Source organism: Bos mutus, chromosome 5 (genome assembly GCF_027580195.1).
Source record: "Bos mutus isolate GX-2022 chromosome 5, NWIPB_WYAK_1.1, whole genome shotgun sequence".
Lineage (NCBI taxonomy): Eukaryota > Metazoa > Chordata > Mammalia > Artiodactyla > Bovidae > Bos > Bos mutus.
This window is the reverse complement of record NC_091621.1, coordinates 91643958-91660874: the sequence shown is the minus strand read 5'-3', so window position 1 is coordinate 91660874 and position 16917 is coordinate 91643958. Positions and strand designations below refer to the sequence as shown.

The 16917-nt window shown below is 39.9% G+C and overlaps 1 protein-coding gene across 2 annotated transcripts in view; it reads left to right on the top strand.

Annotated features, from left to right (window-relative positions):
- ITPR2 (inositol 1,4,5-trisphosphate receptor type 2) overlaps positions 1-16917 on the top strand; it is a 584772-nt gene that overhangs the window by 159861 nt on the left and 407994 nt on the right. For both annotated transcript variants that reach the window (XM_005902445.3, XM_070371231.1), the window contains 3 exons: positions 10751-10902; positions 15243-15342; positions 15851-16011. In XM_005902445.3, coding sequence (XP_005902507.2) covers positions 10751-10902; positions 15243-15342; positions 15851-16011 — 413 coding nt within the window. The remainder of the gene's footprint in view (positions 1-10750; positions 10903-15242; positions 15343-15850; positions 16012-16917) is intronic.

Below are 16917 nucleotides of genomic sequence, written 5' to 3'. Positions count from 1 at the left end.
GGTAGAGGAGAACAGGATCATCATTTTTTTTGTGGCTCGTACAATATTCACAATCTGTTGGTGTTCAGACATGGTTATGAAGTGGTGGTGTTTTGTCTTGATCCACTCCAGTCATTAAGTGGCCTTATCTAGTGTTGCTGTTTTGTGAAATTGTCCATATTCACCAGGCCCAGCTCGAGTGTCAGGCCAGCTCCTAGCAACTCCAAGGCCTGGCTCATATACCAGGCCAGCTGTTGGATGTCAAGGACTGTTTTTCTCCTTGTCAAGGTTTATTTCTGTGATATTCTGTATGGCTTCTTGAGCGTGGTGTAGAGACAAGAGAGCTCTGCTTTAGCACCACCATAAATTTGCGTAGCCTCAGACAAGTCAGGTAGCTTTCCTGAGACTCAGTTTCTTCACCGGTTTGATAGAATGAAGATGTTTGCCCTACATCCCTCACTTGCATGTCATGCGGATAAAAATCAAAGCAGGCGGATGGACAACTCATTGTGTAAAAGATGTCAGTAGGTTAAAAAAGTGTAAGTTGTTTCTCTTAAGAGGGCCTCATATCAAAGCTTCAAATTGTGTAGTTAAATTAAATCTTCTGTGCACATCTTTTTTACACTCCATACCATTTGGAGATGCTATTGATGCTTCTGGGCAGAGATGAGGGGAAGAATATAGTGTGTGAAGGCTTATGGAGCCGCACAGAGCGTATAAATAAGTAATCGATCCATGGTGAAGTTCACTCTTTGTGTTAATCAAGCCTTAGACTTGTTAGATTTTGTTTCTTTGTATTCTGAAGTACAGTTTCTCTCCACCTCCTAAGCACCCTTCTGTTTAAGCAGTGTTACTAGTGATTCTTTAATTGCATACCACACAGGTGGATTTGCTTTTGCTGTAGAATTTTATGATTGGCTCTCATCTGTCATCAGAAGCACATCCAACTGGGACACTTGATTTCATTTTCTTTTCTGTCTAAAACCACTAGCTTGAGAGTAAATAAACCTGAGAATATGGAGCAGTAAAGCGAACAATATGGCTGCTCATTTTATACACCATTTACCACCTAGCAATAATGACGTTTCTGTCTAAGAAAGGAAACAGAGGAACATTTGGAGTGTAGCCTGTGAAAAATGATATCTGTTTCCCAAAACAATGCTATCTCACCTCAGATCTAGGTTCCAGTAACACTGAATTCACTGTGACCATGCTAATTATTTTCTTTTCTAATTTTCCTTATGTTGCCTATTTAATATCCAGTTAATATTTTTCCTGTAATTCAGAAACCTTTATCAAGTGTTGCCTTCCATTTTTGAAGTTTCAAAGGTTAATGGATGGTGCCGCTGAAATGAGGCAGAGTGTGTCAGAGCTCCCATTAAGACCCAAATTGCTGTATTTATTCTACAAAGAAGCCTATTATTTCCAATCTTACAAATGTACAGCATCCACAGGGACCCTGTAAATATTGGAACTGTATCAAGCCCAGCTGGGAACCTGACAGTCATTAGTTTTTTTCTCCGTGAAAGCCTGCATCTTTTCAGATGGCTCTTTGAAGGGGACTTTTTGGAGGATAACACCACCCATTTTCACTTACTTTATTTCTGTGGAATGTGATCTGATTTTTTGAGGGAATGTCTTTTGTCTCTGCTGGGGATTCTCAACCCCAGAAATCCTGATATATTAATATTTGGGTTAGATCATTCTTTGGTGTAGAGGCTGTCCTTTGCATTGTAGGATTTTTAGCAGTGTCCATGGACTCTTCTCACTAGATTCCAGGAGTGGCCTTCCTGTTCTCTCCCCACCCAAGTGTGGCAACTAAAAGTATTTCTGTAAATGACCAAGTATCTCCTAGGAGCCAGATTGTCTTCCTTTGAGAACCATCAAAAACATACATGAAACAGAAATGTTCTAGGAAGCATGAAACTTTGCTGAAATAGACTTGAAACTTCTATAGATTTTTTCTTTAGGGGGACAGATTCTGAAAGAAGACCCCCTCCCAGTTCTTTGAATATTACTATATATATTCATCAGTGGTAAGATGATAAGGAAAAGAAAGAAAAAAGGGGTCGTATTAGGAATTCGTTTGAGAGCACTTGATTGCGAAGGAACCCTGGCAAGAGAAGCAGTGTTTGCAGCTTTAACTGGCAGGGTTGTGTCTGTTACATAAAGTCTGCAGTGAGAGCCCCAGAGGGTCTGGACCCAGACACAGATGCCTGCACATCTTAGGCTGCAGTGGCTGCGCACAGGTCTGAATCAGCCCTGAAAACGCATACATTATTTCTTACCGAATGTCTCTGGCTCCTCACAGCAGAATCCCTACGTGATGTCTCTGCTAAAAATTCGATGACTCACAAATGAGTCAACAGAGAAGGTGTTACAGGAGGCTGCCTGCTGTTAAGCCCCGGCAGGGCCCCCGGGAGCTGGAGAAGCCAACGAGCCATTAGTATCCTCTCTGGCTTCCCATACGGGATTTTCGACTTACATAGTCTGAGAGACGGTGTGCCTTTCCTTCCAAGTGTAAATGCTAGTTTTCTAAAAGCCCAGCAGACTAGGTTAACATTCTGAGGCCCTGCATGCCCTAAATTGAGAGAGTTTGGGAGAACGAGCTGATGTTAAATTTAACACCTGTTTAAGCTCTGTTGTACCGTAATGTATTTTCATGATGCAAAGAGGGAGAGAAGTGTGCTTCTGTAATTCTCAACAGGGAACTAGTGTTTTGGGGTCTTTTTTTTTTCCTTTAAAGAGATGTGGGTTTATAAACAAAAGCCACAAGCACACGATTTTGAACAAAACTGTTTTTGTATTATGGGAATAAAGCTTTAATTTTCTTGTATATTGAAACTCAATCCATTCATTTATAAATTGTATACTATAACTCATTATTCACATTTCATTGTTTAAAAAATTCCAAAGGGCTAGCTTGAAGTTTGCTATCAAACTGCTTATGACAGCTTGTTAAGCAAATTAACAGAGTACAAGAGATTAATAACAGAAAGGTTTAGACTACAGCACTGTTTTAAAAAAACTTCTAAATGTGTTAGAAGCTCCTATTCCCAAATAAACAACTGTCATGCTTTTATAAATGGCACTTATCTGTTCAGTAAAGCTTTTTATCCCCAAGGACCTAAGCAGATGATTTGGGGGTACAATATACATTCCATTTATCCTGTGTAATTAAAGTTAAACCACAGGTCTTAAATAGTATGAGTAATTTAAAGTGAGCTTTTGGTTAATCCTAATAAGTGAGGTTTCTGTATGGCAAGGATTTTTATTGTTCACTGTAAGAGTGTCAAACTAGAGAGGTCTCTGATCACTCTTACCAGGATTCCACAGGGAAATATTACCAAGTGGGATATAATAGAAAGTGGGGTTCAGCTGCTCATTGCTCAGAAGCCATTAAAGAGGCCAGGTTGGTAGAAACTGCTTTATTTCGGAGGCTGGCAACTGGTGGGGGATAGGGGGAGAGGACAGATGCCTGTCCAAAGCCAACTCCTCCCCGCCCCCAACCCTGTCCCCTTCCTCTCCCCGCCTCAACAGTCTGGAGGCAAGAGCTTTTATAGACAGAGGGAGGGGGCTACATGCAGAAACAGCACAGTCAGTCCTGACAGTCATCTTAAAATCGGTCATTGGTGGTCTGATCAATATCATCTTAATTGTTTTAAGTACAGTTAATCTTCATTTCCAAGGTTGCTTTGTTTCCATTTCTTTGAGGCCAGTTCTCTGAATTGTGGCAGCTTATGTCATGGCTACAGTTTGGTCATCATGTAGTTAACTTCTTCCACTCTGTGTGAGTTTCAGTATCTGCAAAACAGCTCATAGACTATGGCTCAGAATATTATCTGTAGCCCTTGAGGAGGAACTAAAGGTCCTTGACTCTGCTTAATGGCTAAACTATTATTATTTGGTCTCCTTTGACTGGTTTCCTTTGTTTCTGCATTCTGTTCTCACTTCAGTGATTAAACCTATTCTTTGGCTAAAGTTTTTCCATGGACAAAAGGCAGGCTGAGGACATGGGGGACAAGGACCATAGGGTCCTGCTCCATTTCAGTAGGAGGGCAGTCTCTAGGATCCTGGACCTGCTCTCCCTTTATATGTCCAGAAAATTCATTTTATTAGCTTTTCAAAAGAGGAAAAAGAGTGTAGACAGGAGGATTGGCTCCACTAAATGAATTCACAAATGACTGATGTATAATCACAAAGTCCTCTCTCAGCTCCCCGTGCTTGTGCTCAGTCGCTTATTCATAGCCTACTCTTTGCAACCCTATGGACTGTAGCCCACCAGGCTCCTCTGTCCATGGGATTTTTCTGGCAAGAATACTGGAGTGGGTTGCAATTTCCTACTCCGGGGCATCTTCCCAACCCAGGGACTGAACCTGCATCCCTGCACTGCAGGCAGATTCTTTACACTGAGCTACTGGGGAAGCCCTCTCAGTTGCTGAGTAGACATGAAGCCTTGGGGCAGTTAGTGCATTTTCCCTGAAGGAAAGTCTCCATCAAAAGCTAAATTATGATGAGAAGATTGGTGTGCAGATAGCACAGATACCTTTTAGGGATATGGAATGCCTCCAGAAAGACTGGAATACTAATTTGTTGCATCTACATTGGCCTACAGTGAGAGAAACTGTCAAATACGTGTTCATTGATTCTCCAATATTTAGGGTACATGCTTATCTTCTGTTAATAAAACATTTCTTCAAATACGAAAGTGAAGTGTATGAAAGTTCATTGCTCAGACACGTCTGACTTTTTGCAGTGCCGTTGACTCTAGCCCACCAGGCTCATCTATCCGTGGACTTCTCTGGGCAAGAATTCTGGAGTGGGTTGCCTTTTCCTCCTCCAGGGGATCTTCCCAACACAGGGATCAAACCTGGGTCTTCTGCATTGCAGGTGGATTCTTTACCATCTGAGCTACCAGAGAAGCCCTTCTTCAAATATGGTTCAATATAATTGATTAGATTTTATTTTCCTTAGCTAAAATTGTGTTTTAATTGTGCCTTTTTGATACTACATTTAAGCCACTTGTGTCAAAAATCCTTTGAGTTTTTTTTTCCTACAACTGCCTGATCTCATCCTTTATTTCTGCATTCTTCCATTCTGAGGCAGTCTTCCCTCATGTGTATTAATAACACTCATTATGTTGGTGGTTCTTTCTTTTGGCTGCAATAGCATTGCCAAGTACAAAAAAGAGCTCTTTTATAATATTTCTTTGTGATTGTAATTCTCCTGATCTATTTCTCCCCAAGTTTTCATGTTATAATAAAAAAAGAATTTCCTTTTTTTCCTTTCAGAATTAGCATTTTCTCTTCTTAAATCTCCCCATTCCTCTTTCTCTGCCTTCTTCATTGTAGTGATTTTTATCTTCAATATCAGATGTCACCACCATTTTTACTATTGAGAAGGAGTTCCTGGTCGCATATGGTACATTCTACTGGGCCCTGTATAAGAGGATTGTGTAGATCTTCTTGAGACCTCGACTCAGTTATTTGGAGGCGGACAGAAGTGTGATTCCTGTGTCACCAGTACATTTCAGAGCCGCCAGGGAAAGCTACTTCCTTCATCCATATCTTAGTATAATATTTGGATTTTCATGTTGAGTTGGATGGCAGAGATAATGAAACAGTGTACTTTTGGGTTGGTTAGTTGGTTCTTTTATTCTTCCCTCCCTCCCTCCCTCTGTCCCTTCCTCCTCCTCTACCTCCCTGTCTCTTCCATCTTCCCTCCCTCCCCACTCTTTCCTTTCCTTTCTTCCTTCAACAGCTTTACTAAGTTATTATTCACATACCATAAGAATTATCCTAGAAGGTACAGTGTTGTGAATCTGCAACCACTATCTAATTTTAGAACATTTTTTAAATCACCCCCACCAAAGAAAGTCTATATCTACTAGCAGCCCCTATCAACCCAGATCTACTGTCTCTCTGAATTTGCCTTTTCTGAATATTTCATATATGGAATTATACAATATATGGCCTTTAAGTGTCTGGCTTCTCTCACTTAACATAATAAAATGCATACATGTAGCATGTATCTGTATGTCATTCCTTTTCATGTCCAAATAATATTCCATTTGGTGCATGTACCATATTTTGTTTATCATTTGATGGGCTTTTGGCTTATTTCTGCTTTTCAGCTATTATAAATGAAGCTGTTATGAACGTTCATGTGCAAGTTTTTGCATGGTCGTATACTTTCATTTCTTTTGGGTAGATACCTAGAATTAGAATTGCTGGTTCCGTCTGTGCTAAGTCTCTTTAGTCATGTCCACCTCTGTGCGACCCTATGGACTGTAGCCTGCCAGGCTCCTCTGTCCATGGGCTGCTCCAGGCAAGAATACTAGAGTGGGTTGCCATGCCCTCCTCCAGGGGATCTTTCCGACCCAGGGATTGAGTCCATGTCTCTTACATCCCCTGCATTGGCAGGCAGGTTCTTTACCACTAGCGCCACCTGGGAAGCCTAGAATTGCTGGTTATATGTTTAATATTTTGAAGAACTACCAAACTCTTCCTAAGCGGCTGCTTGTGTGTTCCTCAGCAATATGGGGGGAGACTGAGTGTTACAGTCTCTCCACATCCTAACAGTTGTTATTGTCTGTACTTTGACAATAACCATCCTAATACATTTTCCTATTTAGTAATGAGATTGAGCACTTTTGCAAGTATTTCTTGGCCATTTTTCTGTCTTCTGTGGAGAAATGTTGGGTCTCATCATTTGTTCAATTTTTAATTGGGTTATTTGTCTTTACAACTGTTGAGTTGTAAATGTTCTTTTTATATTCTGGATACAAGTCCCTTATCAGATATATAACTTACAAATATTTCCTCTCAGACTGTGTACTTTTTAATAGTTTTACTTATTTATTTTCAGTTGTCCTGAGTCTTCATCGCTGTGTGGGCTTTTCTCTGGCTTCAGTGAGCTGGGGCTCCTCTCTAGTTGCGGCGTGCAGGCTTCTCACTGCTGCGGCTTCTCTTGTTGCAGAGCATGGGCTCTAGGGTGCTTGGGCTTCAGTAGATTCAGCTCCCGGGCTCTAGAGGGTACGCTCTATAGTTGTGGCACACACAGACTGGGTTTTTTTAAAACAGGCATTTGTAAAGAGCATTTTAGATGCATAGCAAAATTCAGTGGAAGATACAGACGGTTCCCATATACCGCTGCCCACACGAAAGTACAGCGTCCCCTACCATGAGCATCCTTTACCAGAGAGGTACGTTTATTACACTGGTTAACCTGCCTTGGCGCATCATTATCACCCAAAGTCCATAGTTTACGTTAGGGTTCACTCTTGGTGTAGAACTTTCTATCTCTCTGATTAAAGTAGAATGACATGTATCCATTATAAAAGTATCATACAGAATAATTACATTGCTTTAAAAATCCTCTGTGTTTTTCCTACTCATTCCCCTCCCATCCCTGGCAGCCCTGATCTTTTTACTGTGCCATCATTTTGCTTTTTCCAGAATATCATACTGCCATATGTTTGAAGTCACACAGTATGTAGCTTTTTCACATTGGCTTTTTTCATTTTAACTATGCCTTTAAGGTTTCTTCATGTCTTTTCATGGCTTGATAGTTCATTTCTTTTTAGTGCTGAATAACATGCGATTGTTTGAATGTCCCACAGTTTATTATTCACTCACCTACTGAAAGGTGTTTTGTTTGCTTTTATGTTTTGGTAGGTATAAATAAAGCTGTGATGCAAGTTTTTGTGTGGACATAGCTTTTCAGCTCCTATGGGTAAATGACAAGGAGCATGATTGCCGAATCATATGGTATAGAGTGTGTTTCATTTTGTGTAAAACCATTGGAATGTCTTCCAAAGTGACTGTACCATTTTGCATTCCCACCAGTGATGAATGGGAGTTCATGTTGTTCTACAACACCTTTGGTGTTGTCAGTGTTTTGGACGTTGGCCATTCAGTAGGTGTATATGGGATATCATTGCTGCAAGTGAGATCTAATTAGAGACTTTGCTGTTCCCTAATGACATTTGATATTGATCATCTTTTCATATATGTATTTACCACCTGTATGTCATCTTTGGTGAGGTATCTGTTCAGGTTTTTTGCCCTTTTAAGAATTCGATTGTTTTCATATTATTGAATTTTAAGAGTTCTTTGTATATTTTGGATACCAGTCCTTTATTAAATATGTCTTTTGCAAGTATTTTCTCCCAGTCTGTGGTTTATCTTCTCAGTCTTTTGACTGTGTCTTTCACAGAGCAGGAGAAATTCATTTTCATGGAAGCTTGATTATCAATCATTATTTTTCATTGAAAGTGCTTTTGGTGTCATATTTTTCTCACACATTCCTATTTTCCTTCTAGTGTCCACACTTCCCATTCCTTCCCTTATTTTGACCTCCTCATTCCAACTATTTTTCTTTCTTTAGACTCTTTCCCTCAACTGTCTTGAGAGTTGAAATACAGGAAATAAATGAAAGTGTAGAAAGGCACAAAGGCTGCCTACATTTCAGTAGGGAATAATTAAAGACCAATGTTTTCATGATGCAAAGGAACACATTTCAAGTAATAGAATTTCACTTGACTAGCTGCTGCCAGAGATTTATTTGGGAAGTAGTCTTTTTAGCTCACAGATGATCTATGAAGATCTTTCCCAAGCTTGAGATTTCATGAGCCTAAGCTATTATGTTACCCAGGCTGCCTTCTTTCCTAACTTGCTTGTCTGGCAAGGCCATTTTTATTGGGTTATTTAAAGACATTTAGGTTTTCTTCTCTCAAGATGGGATGGTGTTTTGCCCTTCAAAGACTTTTGTTTTCAGTTCACAGATTTCCATGCCCTCACTGCAGATGACTGTGAATTGGGTCTTCTGACCCATGAGAATTTTTTCAGAAACCTTAAAAGAAGGTTGTTCTTTGAAGAGTGACTCATTCAATGTCTAAGGGCTGCAGATCAGGCCTCTGGCTTTGGGTGATATGGATTGAGATGTCTAGTTAAATTTGGAGTTGAGCATTCACTGCTGCTCTCACTGCTCCCTTCTCCTTCCTTTTCCCCTCTCCTTTCCCCCTTTTTATTCCCTCCTCCCCATCTCGTTCCCTTCTTTCTCCTCTCCTTTCTCTTTCCTCCCCCTCTTTCTCCTCTGGTCCTCCCCTTCTCCATCTTCTTTCTTTCTCTCCTTCCCTCATCTTTCATCTCCTGCAGGTAACTGCACTCATCTCTTTGTTTAAATGAAATAATGTTCTTCCTCTTTCTCAAATTTTTGTTGTAAGATTAGCAAGAACAACCAAGGAATGGTTTGGGTACCCTGAGAAGCTTTGTGTAAATTCACAAGTGTAATTTGCTTACTGTTTTTGCATTTCCTTCTTTCCTATTTCCCTAAACTTCCTTCTAATGTGTAGTAAGTTACCTGTTTTCTGATGAATACACATAGTTCATACTTACTGATAAGAAACAACTGTTATGGGGATTAAACTACCTGGGGAGAGTTTGCCAGACTCCTATCTTCATTTAAGTTTGAACTTGAATCTTTGTGGAGGGCCTAGAAGTGAAAGATGCCAAGAGCTACCAGGAACTGCTAGGCTGTGTGAGATTTAGCAGATAGCAATCCTGCTTCTACTTCAGACCCTGGCAGTTCCTCTGCCCATTTGTAGGTCAGTGGTGCTGCCAATTTGTGCACCATTTACAGAAAACACCAGCAAGAAATGGTAAGGATTTTCTGATCCAAGGACAATGATGCTCACAGCCTTGGGATGGTGCTTTAGGTGAACATTTTGGAATGATCAGGTGTAGTACTACATTGCCATGGCGACCTTGAAAGCAAAGCTTGTCTTTGGATATGAACTGCTCTCATTTACCTTCAAGCATCCCTTCCCTCCTATATTTTCTTTCAACTTCCTTTGATGGTACAATGACAGCCATCCTCTCTTATATTCAAATTTAGTTGATTTAATAAATATGTAGAAGTATTACCAAGCTTATAATTGCTGTATCCTGTTTTGGTTTTCTTATACATCGATCCTTCCATGGGACATAGGAACTTGGGGAAGTTCAAGAGAAAATGCATAATCATCAGTCTTGTGTTATTCTCTGCTTAAAATGGTAGGGATGTAGTGGAAATATTGGCTGAGTTTCATCATAAAGGCTTCTATTCCATTTGACTTCACTTTATTTGACATTATAGTATCTTCTGGGATCTTCTAGAATAGCCAGTGAACTGAATGGGAATCCTGCTGTTGATTCTCCTTCACTCTAAGTTAATATCCCAATGGTGTTTTAGGGATTAGGCAGGAACTCTGAAACACGTCCACGCTTCCAGTTTATGACATCTAGATGATTCGGCAGTTTCTTCTGTGTTTTTGTTTGCTTTGTTTGGCTGAGCTGTCTTCATTGTGGTGTGTAGGTTTTCTCTAGTTGTGGAGCACGGGCTCTAGAGTTTTCAGGCTCAGTCAGTGCAGTGCAAGGGTTTAGTTGCCCTCAGGCGTGTGCAATCTTAGTTTCCAGACCAGGGATTGAAACCCACGTCATCTACATTGGAAGGCGGATTCTTAACCTCTGGACCACTAGGGAAGTCCCTCTGTGTTTGTTTTAAATGTGGAATGCTCAAAATTACTGCTGTGAAAATAGGTTTAATATCAGGGAAGGGCCCTAACTATTTTGACTGTTGCTGCTTTGATAATTTGCCCAGCTGAAGTCCTCTGGAGTGTGTGAACTAGGCATCACTATAATCCAATGAAGAAATACATGCAAATTTAAACTTCTCTCCCAGTTTAGTAACAAATCTAATAAAAGTAAAAAACATTCTACCACCTCAACAGAGAGATGGGGATCTTCCAGCTTCAAAGAAGAAACGCCAGGCAGGGGAGAAGATCATGTACACTTTGGTCTCAGTCCCGCATGGAAATGACATTGCATCGCTTTTCGAACTGGATGCCACGACTCTTCAGAGAGCAGACTGCCTGGTTCCAAGGTAAAAAAAAAAAAACACAAAAAAACAGGTTAAACAATAATGTCCCTTTGAATAATTTTACTGGTTGGTAAGAAATTAAAACCATATTAAAATTTTAATATAATTTTTGTGACAGCAAGAGAGCAAGTGTAAGTGAAAAACAAGTGTAAAAAATCATGCCTCTTTTATGAGTAGATTAACATGGTTGTTCTATTCTTAAAAATAAGTAAGAAATTCTGAAAAGTTCATAAGAATTATTTATTTCTACTACTTGGATGTCCCGTGGTTACTAAAATGAAAAACAGTCTAGAAGCATTTCCGTTAATACTTACGGCATTTTTATACTCCAGTAAAAATTAATTTTAAAATACTTATGACATTTTTATTATGTCAAATTCCAGATTTCATTCATTTATTTATTTATTTGTCCATTTGTTCATTTATTTAGTCATTGAGTCAACAAATCTTTACTGAACATTGATTGCCTCCCAGGCATTGCCCTTGGCATTGGGAGGACAACTTTGAGCAAGCTGGTGATGAACTTAAATTCAAATGGGAGAGAGGGGTAATAAACAAATAAGCACAAACTATAAGGTCAGGTAATAAAAATGTTTTGAAGGAAAATTGAAGCATATGGAGAGTTCTATTATTAGGTATGAGACCTCTCTGATTTAGGACATTTGAGAAAAGATCTGAATGATTTGAAAGATCAAGCCCTCTCCATCTGGGATGGAAGTGTTTCAAGTAGCAGGAACATGAAATGGAAAAATATTGAAATTTGCTAGCTGTGCTGAAGGCCCAGCTAGGAGACAAGTAGACCTAAATGAAGAGGGGGAAGGAGGATTGTTAATGAGGTAATTGGTAACTTAGAATATTTTACATTCTTTTGTTTGGATTTGATGGTTTTTTTTTTTTTTGGCTCACAGCTGTCTACCTTCCAACAATAGCACTAGGATGCAATCTGTAGATGGATAAAATTTTGCCTTTATTATTAAGTTTAATGGGATTGTTCTAAATTGTCCTTGATCCAGCATGCTTGTCCTTGGCCTTGGGCAGATCGCAGTGGTTAGATTGAATGTACATGCTCAAAATGCAGACGTTATTGTGCAGGTTACTTTCAGAGAAGGGAAAACGCTGCTCTACTAACACTGCCGGAAATCACTGCTCCTTGGGCTTCCTGGGCTGTTTCACAGCTGTTCTCACTCATGAGATATGTAGCTGAGTCTGTGGTCACACCACCCAGAACATGCCTGATCTTGGAAGCTAAGCAGGGTCAGACCTGTTTGGTACTTGGATGGGCGAAATGTAGCTGAATCTTGGCCTTGCATGAGCCATTTCTCTTTGGGCTACCAAAAGAGATCTGTAAAGAGATCCACACTGAAGGTTTGACTTGATGCAAGTCTCTGACCTTCTTTTCTGAGTATGGCATCTTAATAAATCCTTGCTCTGACTACTCACTTTAGATTTTAACTCAGCAAACATAGAGCCCTTCTTGAACTCTAACCAAGAAAATTTGCTTAAGGAAAAGGTAGAAAGATCTCACTATATAGACAAGCCCCAGAGCCTTGCTGGGGCTCTGAACCCTCTATATGGCAGGGTTCATCTATTATTATTCAGAGCCGCTGAAGCCCTTCTCATTATAGAACAGATTTTTGTATTAACATATTCTTTGTCATTAGTTGTTTTAAAGCTTCTGCTAATGAACACTTAGTAATAACTACTATTGTAATATAACTCTGGAGCTCTTGCTGTGTGCTGAGCACTCTGTCAAGTTCTTTATAAATATCCTGGCAGCAATTCTAACAGATCAGAACTAAAGACTAGCTGTGCTGTGTGTGCTTAATCGCTCAGTAGTATCTGACTCTTTGCGACCCCATAGCCCACCAGGCTCCTCTGTCCATGGGATTTCCCAGACAAGAATACTGTAGTGGGTTGCCATTTCCTTCTCCAGGCGATCTTCCTGACCTAGGGATCGAACCCAGGTCTTCCACATTGCAGGCGAATTCTGAGCCACCTGGGATGAACTAGTTAATGCCTTGCTTTTCATGTCAGCTTTAAATTGGAATCACCTGTGCAGCATTTCGCCCTTTATGCTCTGGCCACGGGAAGATAAGTGAAATCACTTGGAGATCTTTAAAAAGTACTGATGCCTTCTCTGAGTCCCAGACATTCTGATTTAAATTATGTGCAGTGCAGCCTGGGCAACAGGCTGTAGAAGCTTTTCTGGTGACTCTAATGTGCAGCCAGGTTAGGGAACTACGGGCTTAGTGTGACTAGGTTGATCAATCAATGTCTAGCTCATGAGGTGGAATTTGATCCTGAAGAGTGTGAATTTGCAGTCTATACTCTTAACCACTATGACGCATACCTTCGTCTTTTATTTTTATTTATTTAAAAGATTTTTTTGATGTGGATCATTTTTAAAATCTTTATTGAATTTGTTACAATATTGCTTCTGTTTTATGTTGTTTTTTTTTTTTTGGCCTTGAGACATGTGGGATCTTAGCTTCCCAACCAGGGATCAAACCCATACTCCTGCATTGGAAGACTAAGTCTTAAGCCCTGGACTGCCAGGAAGTCCTCCCAATGTCTTCATATTTTAGACATTCAAATTACATAAAGATTCTAAGAAAGGATTTTTGTGGTGTAGGTCCTAAGGAGTTATTCATTTCTAGAATTGTTAGAAACTGCAAGTTGTTATGGCTCAAATGTGGCCTCATTAGTTTGGAACTCAGCCATCTAGGTTGACTCCATAAGCATCTATAGGAAGAGTGCAGGGGTAAGAACGACCATGGAGCTGGTCGTTCTCCAGCTATGGCCCCACTTTCCAGATGCTTAAAATACAATGGTGAGGATAATTGAGTCCAAATGACATCTCCTGTGTAATTCCATGCAGAAGATAAGTGGTATCACAGAGGTATTACAGCACCACCTTGCTGATTATTTGGACAATGACCGGACCTTTGCTGTTCTAGATTTTTGAAACTCAGTCTCTATCTACTTTTATGAATGAGCCGAACCATGGTGTTTGAGACTAAATCTCTTTCCCTGAAGCCTTTTTTTTTTTTTTTTTGGTTTCTGTTATTGGCCTTAATGCTTTCTGCCTTGTATTATAGGGATTTATCTTATCTTTCCTTCTGAACTTCTTGCAACTTGAAGCAGAGAACTTACCACAATGGTTTTCTTTTAATGGACACTTTATTCATTTTGTTTAACAAATGATAATAAAAGTTTCACTGAAAATGATAATATTTGAGCTGGAGGAAGCTCTAGCTGTTCTTTCTCATACACTCTCTCATAATTCACCTATCATTGGTTCTTACTATTGCTGGAACGTGAATTAGCAAATATGGGACCATTGCTCCTAAGGGAAATACAGAGTTAGGTTCCTGCAAGCTTCTGGACACAGTATTTTTGTCAATCAGTTAATACTCAACCTTGTTTTTTATGTGTTTTTGGTTAAAGACACCTCACTTAATATATACTTTTGGTTCGTGAGCACTGAATTCATGACCAGCAGCACTATAACTCATGCCTGGATGAAGCTTCTCTGTCGTTAGTATTTTCTCTGTAATGCACGTCACAGCTTTGCTCTACAGGAACACAAGACCGCACTTCAGCACTACACTTGGGGCTGTTTTCAACAGTGAATTCCCCAATGACAGTGAAATCATGGTAATATACAGGCCACGAAAAGACACTTGGTGACGGTTCAAGAGCAGAAACGAGAAGGCAGAGCGTCACCTTGTTCAGCCTCACTGGGGATGTGAATGGCAGGGAATCACATTTTTTGCCACTGTATGCATGTCTGAGAAAGACTGCCAAAGTTCCCCCAAGAATTGATTTTGGGGGTAGAGATAATTTGTCACAAGTACATAATCTGCAATTACTGAGGATCGACTACACTGTATACTTTCATGTGCAAATGGTTAAACCACAGAAGGGACTACAGTGAGACAGCCATTATAACTGAGATGGTTACAGGCAGTGCTTCTTACCTTTGTATACATCAGAATTTCCTGGAGACGCTGGTAAAATACTCACTGTTGGACCTCACGCTCAGATTCTCTGATTCAGTGGACTGGGATAAAACCTTGGAATTTGTATTTCTAGCTAGTGTCCAGGTGATGCTGATGGTGCTGGTCCAAGGTCTAGATTTTGAGAACCACCGGCCTAGGTAATAATACTGCATGCTTTGAAATAGTCTGTAGTCAGATTTTCCCTTAAAATGTGACTTGTCTATACTCATTAATTGCCTAAAATATATTTATATTCATATCATGTATGAAACTGTTAAATATGTTGATGTTAAGTGTGTTAATTTTTTATAAACCATTTTTTAAATATTATTTTTCTTTTAGGAACTCATATGTGCGGTTAAGACATCTATGTACAAACACATGGGTAACCAGTACTAGCATCCCCATAGACACGGATGAAGAGAGGCCTGTTATGTTGAAGGTAAATGTTTCTGAGAATGGTTTACTTTTCATCCAGATGTTGTATGAATAGGATTAGGGGATGACTGACATGTTCTTACAACTGCACTTTGTCAATATTAGAGATTGTTGCACTGGATTTCATCAAGGACTCATGCCCACCAGTCAGGTCACTGCAGGGCTGTGATTCAAGAAGATGCAGCAGAGATACCAAGAGAATGGGAGCAGCATGTAGGAAGGGAGGAAGATTCCAGAAGGGCATTTCCTCTCCTCTGTTGAAACTGAAGCAAAGGGCAAGGGTAAAAGGGAAACATTGCCAGTCGGGCTTTGAGAACAAGGCAGGAAACGGGCAGGAGAGATCTGTGTCTCTACAGCTTTTCATAGTGGGCAATGCTTGTAGGAATTGTTGTGTTTGGATCATCTACTTCTGTTTTGTACCTCTTCTGCAGTACTAAGATGTGTTAGTACTTTAGGAGTATTGCATCATTTTTTAATAAAGCAACTAATCTTAATGGAAACACACATTGCAGATTGGAACTTGCCAGACAAAAGAAGATAAAGAAGCATTTGCCATTGTGTCTGTCCCACTGTCCGAGGTCCGAGACTTAGACTTTGCCAATGATGCAAATAAAGTGCTGGCGACTACAGTTAAAAAGCTGGAAAATGGCACAATAACCCAGAATGAAAGGAGGTTAGTACCTTTCTAGTATGACTTTTACTTATTTATTTATCATTCATATTTTTAAATTAATTTATTTAATTAGAAGCTAATTACTTTACAGTATTGTGGTGGGTTTTGCCATACATTGGTACGAATCAGTCACGGGTGTATATGTGTCCCCCATCCTGAACCCCCCTCCCACCTCCCTTCCCATCCCATTCCATCCCTCTGGGTTGTTCCAGTGCTCTGAGTGCCCTGTTTTATGCACTGAACTTGGACTGTCATCTCTTTCACATATGGTAATACATATGTTTCAATGCTATTCTCTCAAATCATCCCACCCTCGCCTTCTCCACTGAGTCCAAAAATCTATTCTTTATATTTGTGTCTCTTTGGCCATCTCACATATAGGGTCATCGTTACCATCTTTTTAAATCCCATATATATGCGTTAATATATTGTATTGATGTTTTTCTTTCTGACTTACTTTGCTCTGTATAATAGGCTCCAGTTTCATCCACCTCATTAGAACGGATTCAAATATGTTCTTTTTAAAGCTGAGTAATATTCCATCATGTATATGTACCACAACTTTCTTATCCATTCATCAGCCAGTGGACATCTAGGTTGCTTCCATGTCTTGGCTATTGAGAACAGTGCTGGGATGAACATTGGGGTACATACTTCTCTTTCAGTTCTGGTTTCCTCAGTGTGTATGCCCAGCAGTGGGATAGCTGGGTCATATGGCAGTTCTGTTTCCAGTTTTTTAAGGAATCTCTACACTCTTCTCCATAGTGGCTGTCCTGTTTTGCATTCCCTTTTTTCCATACCCTCTCCAGCATTTATTGCTTGTAGACTTTTGGATAGCAGCCATTCTGACTGGTGTGAAATGGTACCTCGTTGTGGTTTTGATTTGCATTTCTCTAATAATGAGTG